Source organism: Vombatus ursinus, unplaced genomic scaffold (assembly GCF_900497805.2).
Source record: "Vombatus ursinus unplaced genomic scaffold, bare-nosed wombat genome assembly UNPS02014820.1, whole genome shotgun sequence".
NCBI lineage: Eukaryota > Metazoa > Chordata > Mammalia > Diprotodontia > Vombatidae > Vombatus > Vombatus ursinus.
The window spans coordinates 10,841,768-10,866,241 of NW_020954598.1; the positions used below are offsets into that span (position 1 = coordinate 10,841,768).

Sequence of the window (24,474 nt, forward strand, 5' to 3'; positions counted from 1 at the left end):
AAATACCCAAAGTTACTTCTGTAATCAGAATTTAAAGAAATGATAGAAGTGAAGGCAGAGGAACTGAATTAAAGCACAATGGACCAAATTCCACAGTCCTTCCTCCTAGAGATGAATCCGTTTATTTTGTGTGACAAAGTCATAGAATGGGTTGGTGTATAAATCGTGAGCAGGAGGTAAAGGATAGAGGGGAATGTGTGATGTCTCCATGTTCCCATGACTGAAAAACAAAGGGATGATCATTCTTACAACCTTTCAGCAAGACACATTGCCGAGAGAATGGGAGGGGAGTGAAAGTGAAGGAACAAAAGGAGTCTTCACCCAGGACGTCACATTAAAATCCACTTTGATGGGGGAAGAGGTATGTGGAGGCAGTGGAAGAGAAGGACCTTCTTTTAAATTTAATTTGGGGGAGCTTGTTATACTAGGAGACCACCTTCTCTGAGAGAGTGTTATGCCTCTATGGACGCGTTTCAGGAGAAGGGAAATGCTCACTCTAAGGGTCAGCTAGATTCTGAGTTGAGATGTCATGGCCAACGGGAAATCGATTATGGGGGAGAGAAGAGGGTAGCACCATGTGAAATTAAATAGGGTAATTTCCTCCATAGGCCACTATTTCTGCCTATGTATGTTGCTTCTGTCGTGAATTGATACTTCTAAGAGTGAGAAGCCTGAAACATTGGAGAATAGAGCAAAACGTTTGAATGTAACACATAGAAATTGAGTAGAAAGAGGGAACTCAAATCTGGTATATCAGAAGTACTAACCATAAATAGGTGAAAGAAAAAATAAATCAATATAATTAACACCATAAAACCGCTAGGGGAAAGGGTTGGCATACCAGCAAAAGGGGGAGTAGAAAAGAGAGCCTGTGATAATAGGACTATATCAAAGTAATTTGGCAAAACTCCTCATGAGAATATGATATTGAATATCAAAGGGAAAGGGAAAAAGTATTTTTAAAATATTTTTATATGTTTCATTCATTGTATACTTCCCAATTGTAAAAAATTTTAACAATCATTTAAAAAATTTCGAATTCTAAATTTTCCCTCCCTCTCTCTCACCCCCCACTTTGAGAAGGCAAGCAATTTGGTATCAGTTATACATTTGAAATCATCAAAACATATTAGCCATGCTGCAAAAGGAAACAGATCAAAAAAAATAAAATAAGAAAAATAAAGTTTTAAAAATGCAATTCAATCAGCGTTGAGAATTCATTAATTCTCACTCATGAGTCCTTTGGAATTGTCTTGGATCATTGTCTTGATAAGAGTAGCTAAGTCTTTCACAGTTGATCATCCTTAGAATATTGCTGTTACAGTGTGCGATGTTCTCCTGGTTCTGCTCAGTTTGTTTTGCATGAGTTATAGTCTTCCCAGGTCTTACTGAAATCATACTGCTCAGCATTCCTTATAGCACAATATACCACAACTTGTTCGACCAGTCTCCAATTGATGGACATATCCTCAATTCCCAATTCATTGCTACCACAGAAATTCTTTGCTGCTATAAATGTTTTTGTATAAGTGGTCATTTCCCTTTTTCTTTGAGATATACCCTAATAATGGTATTACTGGATCAAAGGGTATGCACAGTTTTATACCTCTTTGGGCATAGTTCCAAATTGTTCTGCAGAATTGTTGGACTAGTTCACAATTCCACAAAGAGTGCATTAGTGTCCCAATTTTTCCAAATCCATTCCACATTTGTCATTTTCCTTTTTTGTTACTTCAAATAATCTGACAGGTGTGAGGTAGTATCTCAGAGTTGTTTTAATTTGCATTTCTTTAATCAGTGGTAATTTAGGATATTTTTTCATGTGATTGTTGATAATTTTGATGTCTTCTCTGCCTGTTCAAGTCCTTTGGCCTGTTTAGAGTTATAAATTTTCTCCTAAATCCTTTTTAAGGCTGCATCCCTCAAATTTTAGAATGTTGTCTCATTCTTGTCATTCTCTTTAAGGGAATTATTGATTCTTTCTTTGATTTGTTCTTTAACCCACTTATCCTTTAGAATTAGATTATTTAGTTTTCAATTAATTTTTAATCTATGCTTCATGGCCCTTGGTTAAATATAATTTTTATTGCATTATGATCTACAAAGGGTACATTTAATATTTCTGCTTTTCTGAAGTTGGTTGTAAGGTTTTTATGCCCTAATACATGGTTAATTTTTGCGAAAGTGCCATGTATAGCTGTGAAAAAGGTATGTTTATTTATTCCCATTCAGTTTTCCCCAGTGGTCTACTTTATCTCACTTTTCTAAGATTCTATTCATCTTCTTAACTTCTTTCTTTTTTATTTTGTGCTTAGATTTATCTAGCTCTGAGACAGGAAAGTAGAGGTCCCTCATTGGTATAGTTTATTTCCTCCTGTAATTTTTTTTAACTTTTCCTTTAAGAATTTGTATGCAATACCATTTCACACTATGTTTAATATTGATCTTACTTCATTGTCTATGATTCCTTTTTTGCAAGATGTAGTTTTGCTGCTTATCCCTTTTAATTAGATCTATCTTTGCTTTTGCTTTGTCTGAGGTCATGATTGTTACCCCTGAATTTATTTTTTCTTTACTTCTGCTGAAACATGATAGATTCTACTCCAACCCCTTATTTTATTTCTTTGTGTATCTCACTTTTTCAAGTGTATTTCTTGTAAACAACATATTATTGGATTCTGATTTCCAGTCCATTCTGTTGTCTGCATCCATATCCAGAGGTTTCCAAACTTATTTAGCCTGCCACCCCCTCTAAAAAAATTACTCGGCACCCCCCTGGAAATCTACTTTCTTTAACCCTTTAATAGTTTTTAAAAAATTTTGCATCACCAGAGGCTACTACTGCCCCCCCCCATTGTTACACCGTCCTGCAGGGAGCGCTATTGCCCACTTTGGGAACCTATGATATAACTAAAAACACAATAATAATAGTAACCATTAGTGTTCCTCTCTAAGAGCTAGACAGAGGTAACAGAAAGATAAACAAAAAGGAAAATATAAGACTGAATGAACTGTTGAAGAATTCAAAGATTTATTACATCTTCTGAATGGGACCACTAAAGAATATATATATGTATACACACACACACACACACATATATATACTGTTCATTCCCATATGGCATGAGTTTACAAAAATTGACTATATATCATAACATAGAGAAATGTTAAATAAATGTCAAAAGGCTGAAATACTAAATATTTCCTTTACAAACCATAATGCAGTAAAAACAGTAATTCAGAGAACCACAAGCAAAAGAAACAGACCTAAGTGGAGACTCAGTAATGAAATTCTGAATAACAACTAGGTCATATCTTAGACATAACGAATAAGTATGTAAAAAATAATGAGACAACATACCAAAATTTTTAGGATGCATCTAAAAGCAATCTTCAGGGTCATCTCTGAACATGTACCTTAATGAATTAGAAAAAGAGCAAATTAATGAACTAAATATGCATTTTAAAATATGAGAAAATCAACAAACAAAACCAAAATAGGCACAAAGAAGGAAATCTTGAAAATTATAAGAGAAATAGATAAATTAGAAGGCAAAGAGTACAATAGAAATAATTTTTTAAAACTAAAAGTTGGTTTTTTGGCAAGAGTAACAAAACTGATCAACTTAAAGACAACCTGACTAAAAACTGCACAGAAAATTAATTAAATAAAACCTGGTTAAAAAAAGAAAGATGATATAAATTTATTTTTTAAATAGCATTTACTATAATCGGGTTAGATCTATACCAAAGATGCAAAGATAATTCATCATTAGGAAATCCATTAGCATAATTAATCATATTAGAAATAAAACATCCAAACTTCATGATTACCTCAGTTGGTACAGGAAAACCCTTTAAGAATACAACACTCAATTTATGCTAAAACTTTATAGAGCATTAACATAAAAGGATTTTTAAAATTTGATTAAAGTATCTATTTAAACCCAAAAGCTAGCATTAAATGTAATGGGGAAAATACTAGAAGCCCTCCCAGTAAATACAGGAATAAAGTAAGGATGCCACCTTTCCTCAGTATTATTTGATATAATTCTTAAAATGCTAGCAACAACAAGAAGACAGGAGAAAGAAATTAAAGATAGACAAAGAGGAGACAAACTATCCCTATTTGATGATGACATGGTGGTTACTTTAAAAATCATAGGGACTCATCAAAGACACTAATTGAAAGAATGCTTTTAGTAAAGTTGTGGGCTAATAATAATAGTATAGATAATATATAAAAGCAGTGTATAATAATATGTTGTGCTTCTCTGGAAATCAGTCTGTCAAACCATACTTGGTACCTTTTGCTTCTTAAAGAAAGGACAAACTTAGCTGTGAGATTATTCAGTGTTAAAGGCTGTGCTAGTATAATAAAAATGACAATATTATACAAACCACAACATCTTACCAAAAGGATACTTTACCAAGCTAAACAAAAACAAAATGACAAAATTCATTTGTAGCAAGAAGTGACCTAGAATAGTAAGAAAATATGAAAGAATGTAAGGACAAATAGAACTTTCATCCCTCATACTGTAATGCAAAGTAGCAGTCATCAAAACTGTTTGGTAATAGTTTAAAAAAAAGAAGAAAATTATTGGAACAAAGTAGACAAGGACGAATCAGAAATAATTGAACTCAACACAATGTTCAGTAAACCTGTAGAACATAAATTACGTCCCTATTTCATAAAAACTTCAGTCTGACCAATTATATATCTATATATCTTTAGATGTGTAACTTACACCAGTTCCATGATTAAATTAAAAATGGACATGTGAACTAAATATTTGTGAAGATCATAGCATGGATAATTAGAGGAAAAAATCATCATAAATATTTTACAACTGTAGGATAGTGAATTCATAACAAAATAAGAGACAGAGATAATTCTAAAAGATAAAGTAGATATTTTTGATATTACCTAAAATATAAAGATCTTTTGCATGAACAAAATGCAACTCAAAAAGAGGAGAAGTTGGTGGAGGCAGGGGAAGGGAATCTTTGTGTCACATGTCTCTGACAAAGATCTAATGAACAAGACATAAAGAAGGCTAATAAATATAAAGGAATAAGGTCATTTGCAAACAACGATCAAAGAATTTGAACATTTCTAGAAGAATTAAAATTATTAATGGTCATGTGAAAAGTGCTCAAAATCCCTAATAATAATAGGGATACAAATCTTGAGGTTTCCTTTCACACCCAACAAACTGCCAAAGATGACAAAGATGGGAATAATACATTTTGGAGGGACTATGGAAAGATTAACAAACAGATGCATTATTGGTAAAGCCATGAATCTATATAGACCTTCTGGAAAGCAATCTGGAATTGGGTTTATAACTAACAGGAAAATCTCTGGGTCAAGGGATAAATGCTTTTTAGTTTCTTCCTTTGTATAATTCCAAATTGCTTTTCAAAATGGGAATGTCATCTTTAGCAATATAATTATCAATAATTGCAATTCTTTTGACAAATATTTGTTCATATTTTTGACCATTATCTATTGTGATCAGACATGTGTGAACACATATTAACTTAATCTGTACACATACATACAGGCCCATATAAACATACATGTATATAGCTGCATATGTACATGTATGAGAGTTGGAGAGCATGTGCTTCTGTGACCTCGATTCAGGTACTAGCCTTTAAGTTTACAAGCTGCTTAACTGTAGGCAAGAAGTCATTTAGCCCCTTTGAGCTTCAGTCTCCTCAGCTATAAAATGGATATAATATTACTCATATCACCTACTAAACAGATTAATTATGAGGAAAGCTCTTAATGAACCATGCAAGACACTGAATAACTGTAAGTTATATGTGCTAGTTTAGTTTTACCTACTCCATGAAACCCCTATTCATCTCTAAGTCTTAATTTTTTTAAGTTCTTTGGCACCCATCAATTGTACTATCAAAATTAATACCTTATGACATATTATGTTCTGCTCTGTTTCTATACCAAAATTATATGTTAGATTAGATTAGTATATAGTAAATATTTGTTTATGCATACAGAACGTGCATGCATACAAGTAGATATGCATAATAATAATAGCTAGCATTTTATAGCATTTTAGGATTTGCAAGGCACTTTCCAAATATCTCATTTTATCCTCACAACAACACTGGGAGGCAGGTGATACTATCCCCATTTTACAGATGCAGAAACTGGGGCAGACAGATTAAGTGATTTGCCCAGGGTCACACAGCTAGTTATTCTCTGAGGCTGAATTTCAACCCAGTTCTGCCTGACTCAAAGTCTAGCTCTTCATCCACTGCACCACCTCACTGCCTCAAGTATGTGTCTATATATGTGTCATGCTCTCTTGCACTTTACTTATGTGTGTGTGTGAGGTTTTTTCCCCTATTTATTCTTAAATGTTTTCAGTGGACACCATCCTTTGCACTCCTTTCGTGCTCCATAACATCCAATCCAGTGCTTGATGTGTGATAGATGATAAATAAATACTTATTGGTTTATTATGAGTGAAATATTTGAAGGGCTAGAGCAGGGGTGGGGAACCTGCGGCCTCAAGGCCACATGTGGCCTTCTAGGCCCTTGGGTGTGGCCTTTTGATTGCTTCCAAGTTTTACAGAACAGATCCTTTTATTAAAGGGATTTGTTCTGTGAAGTTTGGATTCAGTTAAAGGGCAGCACTTGAGGACCTAGAGGGTCATGTGTGGCCTCAAGGCCACAGATTCCCCCACCCCTGGGCTAGAGTGTGGAAGGAGGGAAAAATCTTGTTCTTCTTTGCCCAAGAAGGCAGAACTAGGAGCTTGGGGTAGAGGTTTTAAAGAGGCAGATTTAGGCTTGATGAAGGAAAAAAGTTCTGCTTTTCCTAAAACAGTAAGAGCTCTTCAGAGGTACAATGCATAGCTTCCTAGGATACATATCCTTCCTTAGCAGAAGACTTTGGGCAGAGATTGACCATTTCCTAGGAAGGGTGTAGAAAGAATTCTTTTTCTGGCAGAAGTTGCAGTAGAGAGTTCTGAGTTCACTTCCAACTCTGAAAGTCTATGAGTTGGTAAAATAACAGTACAAAGTCTTTGGTCTTATCACTCCCATGGAGATCACCTGGCACCATGTTACAAACAGTTGGCGTCCCAACACTCCATTTTCATAATAATTATAGTTGATTCTTATGGCTATATTATGACTCAAGAAACTGAATGTCAGAGGATTATTAGCTTGACTTTCATTACACCCTTTTTTAACTTTCTGTTGTCTATCAAGTGCTTATAACCATAGGGATGACTAAATGATTAGAGAATGTTAGCTTTAAATACGCCAGATATGACTCAGTAGTTCTTAGAAGCTTCCCATAGCCTTCTTGGCCTATGGTATCTTTGTCCTCATAGCTGGTTTAACTACCTTCTCTTGTTTCTTCTGGCCCCATCTTTCTCTGTCCCTCTCTGTTTCCCTGTCATAACACTTGTTTGGTCTCTCCACCATTCAGAATCAGCCCTTTCTTCATAACACCAGAATTTACATTGTCTTTCCATACCCTGGCCAGAGCTGTAGGAAGCAACCAAAAAGTTATTCAAAGAAATGCAGAAACTTACGACTCAAAGGGAGGGGAAGAACTTTGTAGCATCAGATGAAAAAGCATTAGTGCAGTTAGTTTGAAAAAAAAAAAAGTCAAAAGATATTTTTGGTACTTCATCCCCCAGTAAAGATGGCAGGCCCTCCAGGTCTTTATGAGTGGCTGTGATCAAACAAGTTTATCACCTAGTAATCAACCTTCTGATGATAAAGCTCTTTTAACTTCCCTTGGATTAGTAAAAGGCATTCACAGTCCATCAAAGGGTCAATATTTGAAGCTTTTTCCAGCTAGGACCTGTCAGGCCTTAAATTTCACTTCTATAATCCTCAGAAACTCAAGGTTACTTCCATTCCATGATGCTAATGAAGTAAAACAATACATAATAAAACTAATAAAAGTAATAGAAGCAAAGCAACTAAATAGAATTTTTTGAAATATAACAAAATCCCTACAACGAAGCATTTTGGTGACCGCAAGCCCATCCCTATCTTGTCCCATTAATCTAAAAATTATATTATCTCCTCTCCCTAATACCTACCTCACTCCCCAACAAACTTTTGCACCTGCAAGTCCTCAATCCCTTTGCATTTAGGCATGTCAGATTACACTTGAGTCTTATCCAAGACTGAGCAAATACGTGTCTGCATACTTGTAATATAGCTGATAGGGATAAGAAAAGTAGATGTATATTTCAAAACAAGCAATGGTTTTCATAGTTCCTACTTTCCTATATAATCCTTCATTCCTTGGATTTGAGTTAATCAGGCACAGCAGATAAGCTGGATTGAATGTCAAGAATGCTGATTTGCCTTGCCTGGTTATGGGCTAGCATGATAAGAATTCCTGCCTACTTCTTGGAAAGCCTTTCTTCTTCAGTCGGATGAGAGGGACAGGGAGATAGGAGGGGGAATATCCGTTGTGTCTGGAAGAAAACCTCGCCAACCTCCCTCTCTCCTGCTGATGATGCTTTAAGCCACCTGCCATTGTAAGCCAAGTCATTCCTTTTTTCCCTCTCCTTGCTGCTGGAAGACAGAATCCCCCAGATTATGCCTGACAGTGATTTGTACTTATGATGGCTTTGCATTTTTTAAGTGAAGCAAAGATTCCCTTTGGGTCCAGGCTAAGGCCCCAGGGAATAAAGATTTGCCTTCAAGCTTTTTGCCATATATCTACAGTCTACCAACTAAACCACAGGGCATTAAAAGATCATCATAGGCTATTTAACATGACTTGACATACAAATTTAATTTCTAGAAATCCAGGTGTCTTAAATCTGCCCTTCTGTCAGAGATTTTTGAATTCTAGCTGCTCACGGAGGTATTAAATTAGTACCCATAAAGTCTTTTAAGATCATGCTACTCCTCAATTAATGGGAATTTGCACTCATTGTAGGTGAATGAAATGAATGAGAATGGCTGAGAATAGACATTTAGTTTCCCTTGTATTTGTTTCTTTAGATTTTTAAAGGGTTTTTTTTTTGTTGTAGTCTCTTAAGTTTCCTTTGAATCTAAGATGATTTTATCTGACAGAAGTTTCCCTCTGCTCTTGGTCACTAATGTGTTTCTTACCTGGGATTTTATCAGCTTTGACACAGACTCGGTGTCTGTTTTACTAGTCACTAGCCACTAAAAATCATATAAACAGACTTAAGTATTTGTAGTGTGCCAAACAACAATTCCTAAATTAATTGGTTGGCTTTAGTACAGTGTTCAGGAAACAACAAAAGTTAGGAAGAGCAGAAGAGTATGTACCCAAATAGGCAAGGATAGTAGAGTGCAGAAAGTACACGAAGGTAAGAAAGAAGGGAGAAAAAAGTAAATGCCGTTTCCTTCTACAATATACTAAGGTAAACAGAGGTTAAGTGACTTGCCCAAGGTCACACAGCTAGTAGGCCAGATTTGAACTTAGGTCTTCCTGACTCCAGACCCAGCACTCTTATCTACTGAGCCATCTAGTTCCTCTAAAGAATGAGTAGGGCAACATAATTATAACAGCTCAGCCATGGTGTGACTTTTGATCCAAGGCAAGAGGTGAATTGTATTCTTCCCTGTTTTTTTCCCATCTGCTGTGTGGATGGCCCACATGTATTTCTGTTTTAAGTCAGGAAAAGGAAAAGCCCTGCAGGTTTTGGTTAATAAATCCTAAATTCCAGATGAATAAGGAATTGAGCCTTCAAAGACTGTCTCATTGTATGTTCTACTTCTTTTTTGAGACTGTGGCTTGTTGGAATAAGCTCCTGCTGGTGCAGCGTTATAGGCCTTTTCTATAGGTTTCCAGAATTGAACTGTAACCTTTCCAATTTGATGAAGGTGCCTTTCTTGAATCAGAAATTTAATGGATTCCTAGGGTCCTAGGCATTAATATGGGATGGATGCCTGGATGGGACAAAATAAAGGAAGGATTTATTAGGATGGGATAGAACTGTGCCTGTGATTCCATTAGTATAGGGATCTCCCAATGAGGAGCCTAGGTTTACCATGGAATTGGAATATTATCTGTATAATTGTCTACTGTAGGAATCACAGAAGTCATCTAGTCCACCAAGTAACCTGATGAAGTTCACAATGATAGTAAATGTCAGAACTAGTATTCAAAATCAGGGCCTGTGACTCCAAGTTCAGCATTCATTCCCCTGTCCCATGTTGTCTGAACTTGGTGCATCTGAAGGTGCATCAAATCACTTTTGTTCCTTAGGTGTCATTTGGGTATCTGACTCACTCTGTCTGTTTGCCCAGTTTCCTTGGAGCAATAAACTAGATCTTGTACTGGCTGGAAGCAGCTCAGTAAGAGATCTAAGAAGACCCTCCAAAAGTTAGAGTCCAAGCAGACAGAAAATGAGTTCCAGTAGACGATGTGCATTGTCCGTGGAGAATGCTGTGAGAGAGCTTGGACTATGATGAAATGGTGTGTGTTAGTGAATAATTTAGTCACCATCAAAATGAGTGTGGCCATGGGATTGGGCTGGGAGAGGGTGGTTGGTTAGCATTCGAGGTTAAGAGTCCTTTCTTAGAACCTACTGTAATTGCTCTATGTTCCCTTCTGGGAATCTTGGCAACCCCTACAGGAAGGGGTTATGGTGCCAACAACCAACCCAGAACAATATTACTAAAAATTGTGCTTTGAGGTAGGCAAAACTCTTTTCGTACAGTCTTGTGAGAATAATTTACTGCTGAGGCTTCCATGTTTGAGGGTTTCTGTTCTATACAGTCAGCAATTAAGCAAACAAATGTACAGTGCTAAATTTAACAATTAAGGGTGCCTAAATCAATTTGACAATAAAGCACACTTCTTCCACAACAAATTATAGTACTCTTACTATGCCAACTATTGATTTATTCTCAATGATTAAATGGAGCAGGGCAGGGAGAGAAGAGGAAAGAACAGTTTTAGATGGTCTCCAAGATTCCTTCCAGCTCCAAAAGTTAGTGACTCTAATAATCCTATTCGGAGGAGAGAAGATACTGGAGTGCTTTGCCGTTTCCTTCTCCAGCTCTTTTTACACATGGGCAACTAAGGCAAACAAGGTTAAGTGACTTGCCCAGGGTCACAGAGGTAGTAAGTATCAGAGGCCAGATTTGAACACAGAAAGATGATTCTTCCTGACTTCAGGCCCAGAACTCTATCCATTGCTCCGCCTAGCTGCCTCAAAATGTGTTATGGATATTATTGTTTTTCAGTTGTTTCTGACTCTTTGTGACCCCATTTTGGGTTTTATAGATGAAGATGCTAATTTGCCATTTTCTTATTCAGCTCATTTTACAGAAGAAGAAACTGAGGCACACAGGGTTAAGTGACTTACACACAGCTATTAAGTATCTAAGGTCAGATTTGAACTCAGAAGATGAGTCTTCTTGACCCCAGGCCTAACACTCTATCCACTGTGACACCTAGCTGCCCCATATTTCTAAAAACTAATTATTTTCTAAAAATGTTGCTGTTAACTGTTCTAAAAAACCATAGTCTATGTTAACAGGTTTCACCTTTATAAAGTGATCCAGCAGTGTGGACTCTAAGGATGGTGTTCAAACCTAGGTCTAGTCAGTTCATTAAATTTTGCATTACAATATTATTTAAAAATGAATTTACTCTAAGTTGGGCATTGTTTGCTTATATTTAAACTCTCAGCTATTACCAAAAGAGTATCTATCCAGCGTCTGCCTGATAGAATTGTTAGAACTATCAGAGACAGCATGGAAGTATTAGCAGGAATTCAATATTGTCCTGGTTGAAATCTCTTCCAAACCAATAAGCCCCAGTGTATTTTTTTTTCCCTATTGAGAATTTAAATGCCATCTCTTACATATTCCCACTAAGAAACTTGGCCAAGAGAGTTGTTGTTTCTCATCAACCTCCCAATGAAAACTGAATTCATAAATTCATTTTCTCTGCCTATCAGCGGCTTTGAGCTGAAATAAGCTGGCATGGTGTTTATGTCCTAGGTCCACCATTTAAACCGAACTGACGCAAATCCCCAGGATGCCAGAACTACAACATGCTTGCTGGCTGAGGGTATTCAGCTGAAGGAATGCCCATCTCAGGAAAGGCTGTACTGTGAGAATAAGAGGGAAAAAATGCCATTATAAGCAACCTTCTGCTAAGGGAACTTTGACTGCCCCCGACCCCTAGTGTTTTGCTGGCAGCCACGGAATGGAAAACCATGTTCTTTAGTTTCCCACCAGAAGTTGAGATGGAGCTGTCAGACTCATTGACAGCTCCACGCTGCCATGCTCAGCTGATCCTGTTGAATGGTGGAAGGATAATGTTGTCAGTCTGTCTGATCTGGTTTACATCACATGGTTGTATCTTGGAAGATAGCCAAACCATGTTTTTTGGAAGAAAAGGCATTCACTTAAGCTAGAGATTTTGACCACCACCACCACCACCACCTCCCTCCTCCCTACCCTTCACAACACCTGCTTCCTGAAAATGCTGGAGCTCTTAGGTGTTTTGTGTTGTTTTCTAATTTTTTTAAACCCACGAAGGGAAGTAATTTGCTGGAGTGAATAGAGTATTGGACCAGGAATGAGGAGACCTGGATTCTTGCCATGGTTCTGGCAATACTGTATGACCTGGGGCAAGGGAAAACATCTCCCTGAGCCTCAGTTTCTCATCTATGATGTTAAGATTGGACTTTGAGACCAACTTTTAAATTGTGTGATGTGTATTTAAATAGTCTGTGGTGTGCTCTAGATATGGATTATCTGGGGGTGAAGGAAAAGCACCTTTTAAAATGTCATGTTTAATCGTTCAAATTTTTAAAAATGCTTAATAAAATATAATTTTATTGAGTAAAATTTTTAAATGTATTTAATTTTTGATATTGTTAAGCCATCCATGTATATTCTACAAGGGCAGCAGGGTGTTACAGTGGGTAGAGCACTAGGCTTGGAATCTTCCTGGGTTCAAATCCTACCTCAAGACACTTACTAGTTGTGTGACCCTGAGCAAGTCACTTAACCCCGTTTGCCTCACTTCCTCACTTGTAAAAATGAGCTCGAAAAGGAAATGGCAGACCACTCCAGGATCTTTGTCAAGAAAACCCCCCAAAAAGGGGTCATGAAATATCAGACACAACTGAAATGACTGGATGACAATATATTCTACATGATTTGAATTTCAAATCCATCCTTTTGTGTGTGTGTGTGGGTGTGTGTGTGTATACGTGCGTGCATATGTGCGTGCATGAATTTTCTCAAGGTTCAAAGCACCACTTTTAAAGAACCTAACTATTGATAATGGGAACCCTTGACTATTAACCTTTTTTATTGCAACTTCATGGCACTGCATTTCTGTGTAGGTATACACTAATCTATACTGATTTAGGGTGCCACAGTCAAAAAGTTCATTTAAAATACTAAATGAAACGGAGTTAAAACATGTTGCCTTACGTATTGTTCAAAAATTACACATTTATAGAAATGCGGTATGTCCTAGTATAATGTAATGTTTGGGGTCCAGTTAGAAAAGGGTCTCATATATATGAATTAGATAACCTTGGAATTTGAACCAGAATGTAATTGACACTCAGAGTTAGGCATGACTACTGGAAGCTTATGAATCAAGCCACTTTCTTCATTCAGTAAGTATTTGTTGGGCACCCACCACGAGCAAGGCTTTGTGGGGAGAATCCAAGACAAACACATCAAAGTTCCTAAAATCCGTAACTGATATTCTAAGAGCCGCTCCAGTGTAGCCTCTTCCTTCTCTCCCTCAGAGCACTAGATATGACAATAGGTGACCCCCTACTCAGCTTAATTCCTGGGAAAATAAGAAAAACGTTTCCAGGATGCAGACTCTTGCTTAGTACAGGTCAGTCTGTTGGCACCTACGTGAATATCAAAGGTAGCATCCTGTGGTAACTTGCTGCTTTGCTGGAGATTGCTCACTCATTAGCTATCAGTGGTCCAAGAAGAGAACTCTGCCTGTTTGTCCAAGTATGCCACCCTTAAAGAGAACCCAAAGCTCTGTTATCAGGCCAATGTTAACACCTAGTTATTATCTCCATTCTAGGTATGAGGCTTGTAGTGATTTTTTCTCCTGTCACTCAAGCTTTAAAAGAAACACTCCCAGATTATTTCAACGTGAATTAAAAGTAATTAAAAAACAACAACAAAAGAGATGTGGAAATTGATGCAAAGATTAGGCTGGTACTCTGTGTGTGTGTGTGTGTGTGTGTGTGTGTGTGTGTGTGTGTGTGTGTTTCCCTTCTGGCACATAATTATTTTCTTAGTCTAGTTTTCTTATTCTGGAGAACATAATTATGCAGGTCAGAGCAAAGAGCCGAGGAAAAGAAAATTAATTAATGGACCTGAGATCAGTAGACCTGGCAGAATTTGCACTTTTATTTACATTTAGATTTTGTTATATAGCTCTGTTTGAGAAGCATTGTAGCACAAAGAGATGAGATCAGGAGGATCCAAGTTCAAGTATATACATAGCTACATATGTATATCCTCAGTGGGGCTTTATCTTCACCTCTACATGTCAGTTGGTTTTAGCTCTTTATTAGACCACAGTGAGCAGAGAATTGCTAGTTAAGGATTCACCCTGAAAATTCTTGGCAGCCTTCAATTTCTTAAAGGGGGAATTTTAAAACCTAATAATAGACACATCCCTGGTAATCTCAGTTTTATTTCGATGGCTCATAGGGAGGGTTCTAACCACAGCCAGTGGTCAAGTAAAAGAAAAAAAATGGAAGAAAAGCATGACACAATCCACTGAGGAGCACCATTTTTATGAAGTCCCCTTATAGGAGATGTCAGAGGACTGAAGAATTACCTCTTCTCTCCAACTTAATAAGTGAGTTTAACACAGGTCAAAAATGTCTGCTATGAAGCATTTTTGTATTGTTTAAAGAAGGATGAAATTTAACTGTAATTTTTATTCTTTCCTCTGACAGCAAAGTGGGTGGACCCACTACATAGTTCTTATGCAGAGGCATTGATAAGCATTGAATAAAATAGAAAAGGGTGAAGGGGCTGTGAGTAGGCGTACTAACAAGATCACGGATCTGTTGATTTATAAAGGGTTAGCCACTCTGCTGGAAGTTCACTTGGATGGGCACCAACTTTTGTACATCCGGAGTCTAAAGGGTTTTATACTCTGCCTTCCTTTTTCTCTTGCCCATTACTTTTACTGTGTGTACATCTAGGAGCTGTAACTTTGAAAGCTATCACATTGATGAATTTTCATTTAAAAATTAGCTGTGGGGAAATTGCATAAGAAGATAGAGAGTTGAAATCTGTGGGTTTTGGCACCATGTTGTGGAAGAGAGGCCTAGCTCCAACACCATACAGGGAAAGAACTTGACATTTTGAAAAACTTTTATTGACCAATGTGGACAGGGAACAGGAAACCAAATCACTCTTACAGGCAAACAGCATTCTGTTCCTTGCTGACCTTTAAATGCCACTTTGAGTCATGAGAAAACCAAGGAAACAGTAATAATGGGGAGCTGGGGAAGCGATTTTCAAAACAGATGTATTTGACTAACTGAGCCATATTGCCTACACTCTGGCTTTCCTATCGCCTTGCTATTGAAACAACTGGGTCAACTTTCCAAAGGCCTAAGCAATATCAGAGAATAATTAAAGAGAGCATCTGATGTCCTATCTGAACTTGATATCTCTGCCAGAATCTGATGTGGGGTACTTTGTGTTCTATAGGCACTTCTAGCATCTCGCATAGCGTGTGGTACGTAATAGGCATTTAAACTCTTGTCAAAATACTAGTAATCGTTTGTGGAATAAATAAACAAGTAAATAATAGATGTCAAGTATTCTGAATTCATTGTCACTTTGCCAAACTGTGAGTAAACCTGTGAGAGATTGATTTGCATCATATATGAACCAAGCATTGATCAGAGTCCACTAAGGCTCAGGAGACCAGTTCAGTTTGGGTAGCTAATAAAAGGCATACCAGGCCTTTATCTTTGGCTAGTTGTACTATGTTTTGGCTTAGTTGTTCCTCAAGAGTCTATTGTTTGGCTAATGGTTCATCTCAGAGTGAAACTGATCATCACTACCATCAGCAGCACAAAATGTATTTATCGAGCATCTAATTGGGTATGGTCTTCTGTAGAACCTTTGAATAGAACCAGTATTTGTATACCTCCTCAGTGAGCTTATAAAGCATAGGCATACACATAAGGATGCAATATGAAACACTAAACCAATCCAAAAGTGTATAATAAGGTGTTTAGTGCTTCAGTGGATTAGTGAGTTCATTAGCATCTGTACATTCATCATCAATGTCAGTCAGAGCCAATTCACTCCCTCTAATCTTGGGTAGTTTTTATCTATTTTTTTTTGTTGTTGTTCAGTGGTTTCAATCATGTTTGACTCTTTGTGATCCCATTTGGGTTTTTCTTGGCAAAGATGAGTGGTTTGTCATTTCTTACTCCATGAGGAAACCAAGGCAAGCAGGGTTGTGACTTGCTCAGGGTCACACAGCTAGTGTCTCAGGCCAAATTTGAACGCAGGAAGATGAGTCTTCTGCTTATCATAAATACTTCATAATGAGTCCATCCAGTGTACTTCCAAAGTGAAAGGGGGGAAATGCCATCATTCTTAAATGAATCCAAAAATTATGTGTATCACATGTCCTATAAGTAATTAATTCATTCATCAAGTGAGCAATATATTGGTTTACTGTTTTTATCCTGTTATTCAAGAAATAGAACTTGAACAAATCTATGATCTTGTACTGATCACAGCCCATTCATTCCCTTCTATCTTGTGCAATTTTTATCTCTGCCTTTCCATTAATCTTTTGTAATGGATATACTAAGTATCCTAGAGACTCTTAGTTGGGTTCTTTTAATATTTTATGGTTGCCACTGGAACAGTCTGGCTGGGCATATCATCCTATAGATGACTGGCATACCTTCTTGTATAGTAAAACAACTCTTTACTGTCTCTTATGAAACTTTTTTTTAAACACACATCATTCATGGTTGGTAATATTCTGTAACTTCTTTATACCTGCTACATGTCTTTCCATTGTAGTTTTCATCATCAATCACTGTGATTGTTTTATGGCACAGTGGATAGAGCACCAGATCTGGAGTCATGAAGACTCCTCTCTGAATTCAAATGTGGCCTCAGACTCTTATTAGCTATGTGACCCTGGGCAAGTCACTTAACCCTGTCTGCCTCAGTTTCCTCATCTGTACAATAAGCTGGAGAAGGAAATGGCAAACCACTCCAGTACCTTTGCCAAGAAAATCCCCAAAACGAGGTCACAAAGAGTCGGATATGACTGAAAAAACAACTGAACAACTGAACAATACAAGCAGGTTGAGACGCTTCCAAATGTTTTTTAGTTTCCCAAATGCAATTTTTAGCTTTGATATGTTTCTTTCAGTCTTGGGTCCAGTTCATTGTCTTAATTGTAGCCCAATAAATACATCCATATATATACTTGAAGGACAACTCATTGGGATTGCCCATTCAACCACATATTAGAATCCGTATAACCTATGAAAAATGATGGCCAGAGTTAGGTTTTGTTTTTGTTTTATAAAGCATCAATGACTATTATCATGAAGTCTTTTAATGAAGCTATAAAAGGCCAAATGAGTGTAGTATTTTGATAAATAATCTGCTCTTGCTCAGTGGATTTCTTAAGACTGGTATGATCCCCATCAAGTTTGATGTTCATAACCGAACAAAAGCTTCCTGGGGCCAGTGATAAAAGACTATTATATGATTTGCATCACTTTCTGATTTAAGGATGACTAAACTGGGTCATTAGGGGTGCGTAAATTTAGGGTCATTCTTGTGAGACAAATTCATAGGAGGTAATCTTTGTGACAGAGTAGTCCTATGTAAATATTCAAATTGAATTGATTAATAGGGCGTATAATTATATAACATAACATAACATAGCATACCAACATAGAGGCAGCATGAGGTAGTGGAAAGCACGGGAGAGGACCTAGAATCAAATCCCGCCTCTGACACTTACTACTAATTTCTCAGGTAAGTAGCTTAATCTCCCTGGGCCTCAGTTTTCTCAAATGCAAAATGAGAAGGGGTTGAATTAGCCACCCTCCTAGGTTCCTTCTAGCTCTAAATATCTGATCCTATATCTCTTCTAGTTATTTAAAATGACCTTATTTAGTGGGATCATAATGTAATCATACCTGAAAACAATCTTGTCTATATGTACTTTTACTTTATATGTACATCTTTTGGAAACTCTCCTATTATTATATAAATGTCAGAAGTGAATATTAAAAAAAACATGAAAAATGATGTGATTTTATGTTTATGAAAATATTTTGAAATGGAATCTATATTTGCAGAACTTGAATGTTTGAAAGCATTTGTGAAATTCTTTCTAAGATCTCTAATGTAGATATGGACAGTTTTTAGAAGTTAAAAGATTGATTTCCTATATACTACCTCAGTATGTGATCTTATACATATCATTTATTTCCTTTGTCCTTCAGTTTGTCAAAAGGAATGGAATGAAAGAACATTCAAGGAATGATTTATGATACTATTTTATAGAAGATGATTTTGCCAGAATTTTTTTTAAAATTTTCTAAAGTGGGCTCATGTCTATAATTTCTGTTAAGCTTGCTCAGCTTGGGGCAGCTGAGTGGCGCAGTGGATAGAGCACCAGCCCTGGAGTCAGGAGGACCTGAGTTCAAATGAGGCCTTAGACAGTTGACATTTGCTAGCTGTATGATCCTGGGCAAGTCACTTAATCCCATTGCCTAGCCAAAAAAAAGTTTACTCAGCTCAGCAGAACAGAATACAACCCTGTTGTCCTCATTTGTGTTAGGCCTTCTCTTACTAGATGTTACAAGAGTTCCCTGCCACACTTTAGGTTCAGCACGGTGGCAGTAGGAGGCAGTGATGCTGTTTTCTTGTTTTAGGTAGTGTTTTAAGATTTGCAAGTCACTTTACATGCGTGCTTTCACTTGATCTTCATGACAGCCCCATAAAGTAAATGGTACAGGTATTATTGACCCATTTTTTAGAGGGGAAACCAGGCAGAGAAAGGTTAAATGATTTGCCTGGGGTCACAAAGCTAGTAAGCTTTAGAGGGGGCACTGTTAACTCGGGTCTTTCTGGCTGTCAGTCTAGATACCCAGAAGACTCTGCCACACTTCTACCTTCTGTAAAGGGAAAGAGCTGGAATTTCGCGAAGATGAAATGATGGCTTGTTTTGATCTTTGAAGAGCCCAAGGGACAATTATTTATGCTTAATTACCATGTGGGACAAAAATGATTATTGTTAGTATTAATATATGTCAGATTAACTTTGTAACAAGTTTTATTTGATCACAACCTTAAGTCAAGCATATACATACTCAATAGCTCATGACAGAGTTGTCTGTTCACAACTCTAAAAAGTCAGAGAGAACATTATGAAGATTCACCGGGAGGCAGTTTATGTACTTTTGGAAGGTGGTGATGATACCTTTCCCTGGTTTATTTTTAATGGATCTCAAGTAAATTCTGTGTAAATTATCTCACTGAAAAGTATACTTTGAAACATTTTAAACTGCTGTCTGAGTTTACTATTTCATATTATAGGGCTTATCCTAGTTGACAGGTTAGTTGTTGTGCATAGGGGTAAAGGAAGCCATTCATACCATTAGCCAGTCATTTATACTTAAATATGCCCTATTTGGGAAGAATACACCTTAGTTAGAAGTTAAATCCAATCCATCTTCCAGTCCTCTGTCAAAATGATCATATTAAAGCACAGGTATGACCATCTAACCCTCCACTCCCCCCTCCAAACTCCTATCCTATCCTATCCAGAGTCAAATACAAAATCCTCTGGTGAGCACTCAAAGCCCTTCGTAACCTGACCTCCTCATACCTTTCCAGTCTTTTTTTTAATCATTCCCCCCACATACTCTGTGATCTAGTAACATTGGCTTCCTTTTTCTTGCAGAAGACACACCATCTTCCAATTCCATTTTCACTGGCATGTGAAATCTAGGCCTGGAATTCTCTCAGTCCCCATATCTACCCACTACCTTCGCTGGCTTTCTTCAAATCCTAGCTAGAATCTCTCCTTGTACAAGAAACCTTTATCAGTCTTTAATGCTAGTGGGAAGTGCTTTCCCTCTGTTGATCCTATCTGAATTTATCCTGTAGATAACATGCTTGTACATGTCTCCTTCATTAGACTGTGAGCTCCTTGAGAGTAGGGACTGTCTTTTGCATTTCTCTGTATTCTTAGGACATGCTGTACCTGGCAGATAATATGTATTTAATTAATGCTTGTTGAATGACTGACTACCATATGTTAGGAGGTTATTGTGGTACAGTGGGAAAAACACTGACTCTGAAGTTGCAGGTTCTGGGTTTAAATACTGCTTCTAACACTACTTGTGTGAAGTTGAACAAATCATTTGACCTCGTTGGGCCACAGTGTCCATATTAAGAAATTGAAGTGGTTGTGTTAGATGACATCTGAAGTCCCAGTTCTGAACTTAGGAAACTAGTTGTGTTACCCCCACCCCCAGCTACGTAGCCAGTTGATAGAGCACTGGGTCTGGAGTTAGGAAGGCTCACCTTCCTGGGTTCAAATCCAGCCTTTGGATACTTACTAGCTGTGTGATCCTGGGCAGGTCACTTAACCTTGTTTGCCTCAGTTCCTCATCTGTAAAATGATCTGGAGAAGGAAATGGCAAACCACTCTAGTACCTTTGCCGAGAAAACTCCAAATGAGGTCCTGAAATGTCAGACACAACCGAAAATACTGAACAATAATAAAAAGAAAACTAGCAAAAGTCCTTTGTCATATGTGAGCATCTACTCTAATGTTACTAGAGAAGCTACAGTGGGAACTCTTAGTCTGATAAAAATAAATGTTAATTAGAAACAAATAGTTTGGATTTTTAAAATGGAACTTCCTAGAAAATATTGTTTTAACTCATTTTTGGTTTTGTTTGTTTGCTTGTTTTTTTCAGGGCTGCTTAACAACTCCCAACTCCCCATCTGTGAATTCTCGTTCCCTTACATTGGGTCCATCCCTCTCCCTTAGCAACATCTCAGGAGTGTCATCAGACATAAAGAAGCGTAGAGCACCTCCTCCACCATCGGTAACGCCATCAGTGACGCCATCAGCAACGCCATCATTGCCCAGCACTGAGGCAATTGGTCAAGACAAGATGTCAGAAAAGGTAAAGGGAAGATGTATTGTTGGAAACTAGAACTGGGGGTTATGGAATGTAAGAAGGTCTCTCTGTGATGTAGGGTAACTAATTCCTCAGTCATTCCATTTGGCTTCATCATTGCTTGTATCATGTTGTTAGACAGGACAAGAATGCAGATTCACTCTAAATCAAAATTGATCTGGATCTTTTATTTAAGTGTTTTAATTTCTTGTAATTTACAGCAGATTGTTTGGGTTGCTGAACCATGGCCATCCTTTATGGTAATGTAGCCTAGCCAGTCTTTACTCCTGGATCCCTCTGAGTTTGCTTGTTTCCATCAGCTATTCCGTGACTCCATACATTTCTTTTTTCTTTTAATGGGATTCATATGAGGGGTTAGTACTAAACCTCATGCTACAGTAATTCTGCCTGTATGAGGTCAGGCTGAATGTCACAAGTGTAGATGCACCAGGAAGCGAACACATACATCCCAGTAACTTTAACAGCTAGACTTCCTATGTGATATTTATGCAGTAATGTTTAACTATTATGGTGTGAGGAATCCATCCCTTTACCATTCAAGATATTCACACTGCTTTCTTATACTCACCTTGCATGTGAATACTTAGAGTCCTGGTGCTGTTGCTTTGGAGTATTTGGTATGAACCTGATTTCTACACTATATGACTACAGAATCAACTTGTTAGAAATAACTCCTAACAGTAAGCCCACACCCCTGGGCTATTATGGAACTGATGCTTATTGCAGATGCTCAAAATGAATGAAATTGAGAAAAGCAAGAGCTTGAGAAAAGCTGATTCAGAGACTCAAGAAATCCAAGACTATCCTTGGGAATTGAGTTTATCCGTTTACATAATGACCTTTTGTGCTGCCCAATGTTTAAAAAAAAAAAGCAGGGGGCCTCCCTTTTTATGCACTTCAAAGGAACACAGGATCTTTGCAGGTGATTAAAACATTAAATGTTGAAGGAAGCACCTGTAAGATAGATAGCCGCCTGCCCTCAGAGACAGACTTACACCAGTTTGATTCCTTCCCCCACCCTCTTTCTTTGGCGTTCTCTTCCTTCCCTACCTTCACATCACACATGCATACTCTTTGAAACATCCAAACCCTGAACTCCCAGTGGATAGGGAAGTCTTTCATAACTGTTCCACAATGGTGCTTTTCAAGGCTTAAAAATGTACCATGGGGGAAAGAATTCTTCAAAGAAATGTTTTTTCTAAGTCTGCCTTATATTCTGCCACACACATTGGTCTCCAGGATTTCCTAATACTTGGATAGGTTGGGGGTCGGGGTGGGTGGTTCTCTCGGCTACCCAAGACAATAAATGAGTGACCCAGGGGCAAGAGACCTACTTTATTATTTATTTTGAAAGTTGATAGACTGACTGCTTGGTGTGATGTATGTTTTAATTCTCCATCAAACCATGATACTCAATTATTTGAATTTCAGCTCTCCATAGTGATATCTCAAAAGAAATATGAAAAACACACTTGAATTCTCACACTCATTGATTTCTGCCTCCTCAGTTGGCTTTTTTTCTACTATCCTTTTGTCATCTCCTTTGGTATCCTCCAGGCTTCTCTTTACCTGTTTTATTATCATTCCCAAATTGGCCTTTGAGTGAGCTGGCCCCTCTTGTAGGTCACTACCCCCAGCCTCTTGACTTTAGAGACTGACCTCAAGCTTTTGGCCTGATAACTTCTGGTTATCTTCATAGGTTCAGAGTTCTAGAATTGGAAGACTTCTCATAGACCATCTAGTATAAACTTTGTGTTAGAGATGAGGAAACTGAGGCCCAGGGAGGTTAAGTGACTTGACCACACAGGTAGAGCCAGGATTTAAACCTAGGTCCTCTACTTTAGGACACAGGACCATTTCTTGTGTAGTAGTTACTTCCTTATGCAGATAACCTCTGGCTGTCTTATAACCTTGGTATATCTCTTTGGCCCTCAAGTCACTCTTTACACAGTTTCCTCCTTACGCTTTTTGGATACCCCAACAAAAAGCTCCCATTTGGTCTTTTCTATTGCTTGCATGCTTGACACTCAGTACAAATTTAACTCTGTGACCCAGAGAGCTTCTTAACCTCACCCATAGAGCTCTGACCCTGAAATCTGAAGGAACTCCTTGACATTCACAGCCCAAGGCTGTTTGTTATACCTCTTGTACTTTTTTTTTTTTTAAGGAAAATGCCTTTTTCTTCCTGTTGAAAACAGTTCCTAATGTTAACTTTATTTTGCCTTCCTGGGGTTAAGTTGTCTTTTGACATATAAAGAAACTTAGGTACAAGTAATACAGCACTTTATCATCAATTCTAATTAATTAAATAATAAAAAGAGAACCAAAAAACCTATTTCTAAGATATACCTGTAGTGTATAATTTTCATTTGCTTTGGCTGCCTAATAACACCAGACTTCAAAGATGTTAGGACTCAAACCCAGGTCACTTGATTCTAAACCCTCTATAAGGCTAGGTGATCTTGACTTTTTTTGTATCATGGTACCCCTTGAGCACGCTGGTGAAGCTATTGGTCCCTTCTCAGTGCATAAAATAAAATACATAGGATTATGAAGGAAAGCATTTCTGTTGAAATGAAAATGTCATTTTTTTCCCATCCAAGTTCACAGACCTGAAATTTCTTCCTGGATCCCAGATTAAGAACCTTTGCGTTATGTATGCTATGCTGCCTCTGTTCAACTTATCTAGTATTCTGCATACAAAACAGAGAGAGATAGGTGGTCCAGTGGTTAGAACATGGCACTTAGAGTCAGGAAAACCTGAGTTCAGATTCTGCTCCAGACTCTTACTGGCTGTGTGACCTCCTCACCAAACAAGTCACTTAACTCCTCTGTGTCTGTTTACTCATCTGGGAAATGGGGATAATACTAGCACCTACCTCCCAAAACTGTTGTGAGGATCAGTTCAGACAACATGTAAAGCACTTTGTAAACCTTAAAGTATGATACAAATGGTAGCTAGTTAGCTAGTTAATTAGTTAGTTGTAGTAGTAGTAGTAATAGAAGAAGAAATATTTAGGACATTTATTCTTACTACTTTCCCATTTACAAATAAGTATTTGTTTTTATTTGGGGAAAAATGTTTCCTTTTTAGCAATAACAGAAAAATGGGAATGGGAAGCATATGTATAACTGCATCATTATAGTTTTATTTTCTGCAGTTTTTCAATTCTATAATCCATGGTAAGTGAGCAAAATCATCTACAATGAGAAACAGTGTACAGTATGTAGAGTTAGTTGGGAATT

General features: G+C 37.5%; 1 protein-coding gene across 8 annotated transcripts in view; it reads left to right on the forward strand.

Annotated features, from left to right (window-relative positions):
• COBL (cordon-bleu WH2 repeat protein) overlaps positions 1 to 24,474 on the forward strand; it is a 345,422-nt gene that overhangs the window by 167,110 nt on the left and 153,838 nt on the right. For all 8 annotated transcript variants that reach the window (XM_027837120.1, XM_027837126.1, XM_027837119.1 and 5 more), the window contains one exon: positions 21,001 to 21,213. In XM_027837120.1, coding sequence (XP_027692921.1) covers positions 21,001 to 21,213 — 213 coding nt within the window. The remainder of the gene's footprint in view (positions 1 to 21,000; positions 21,214 to 24,474) is intronic.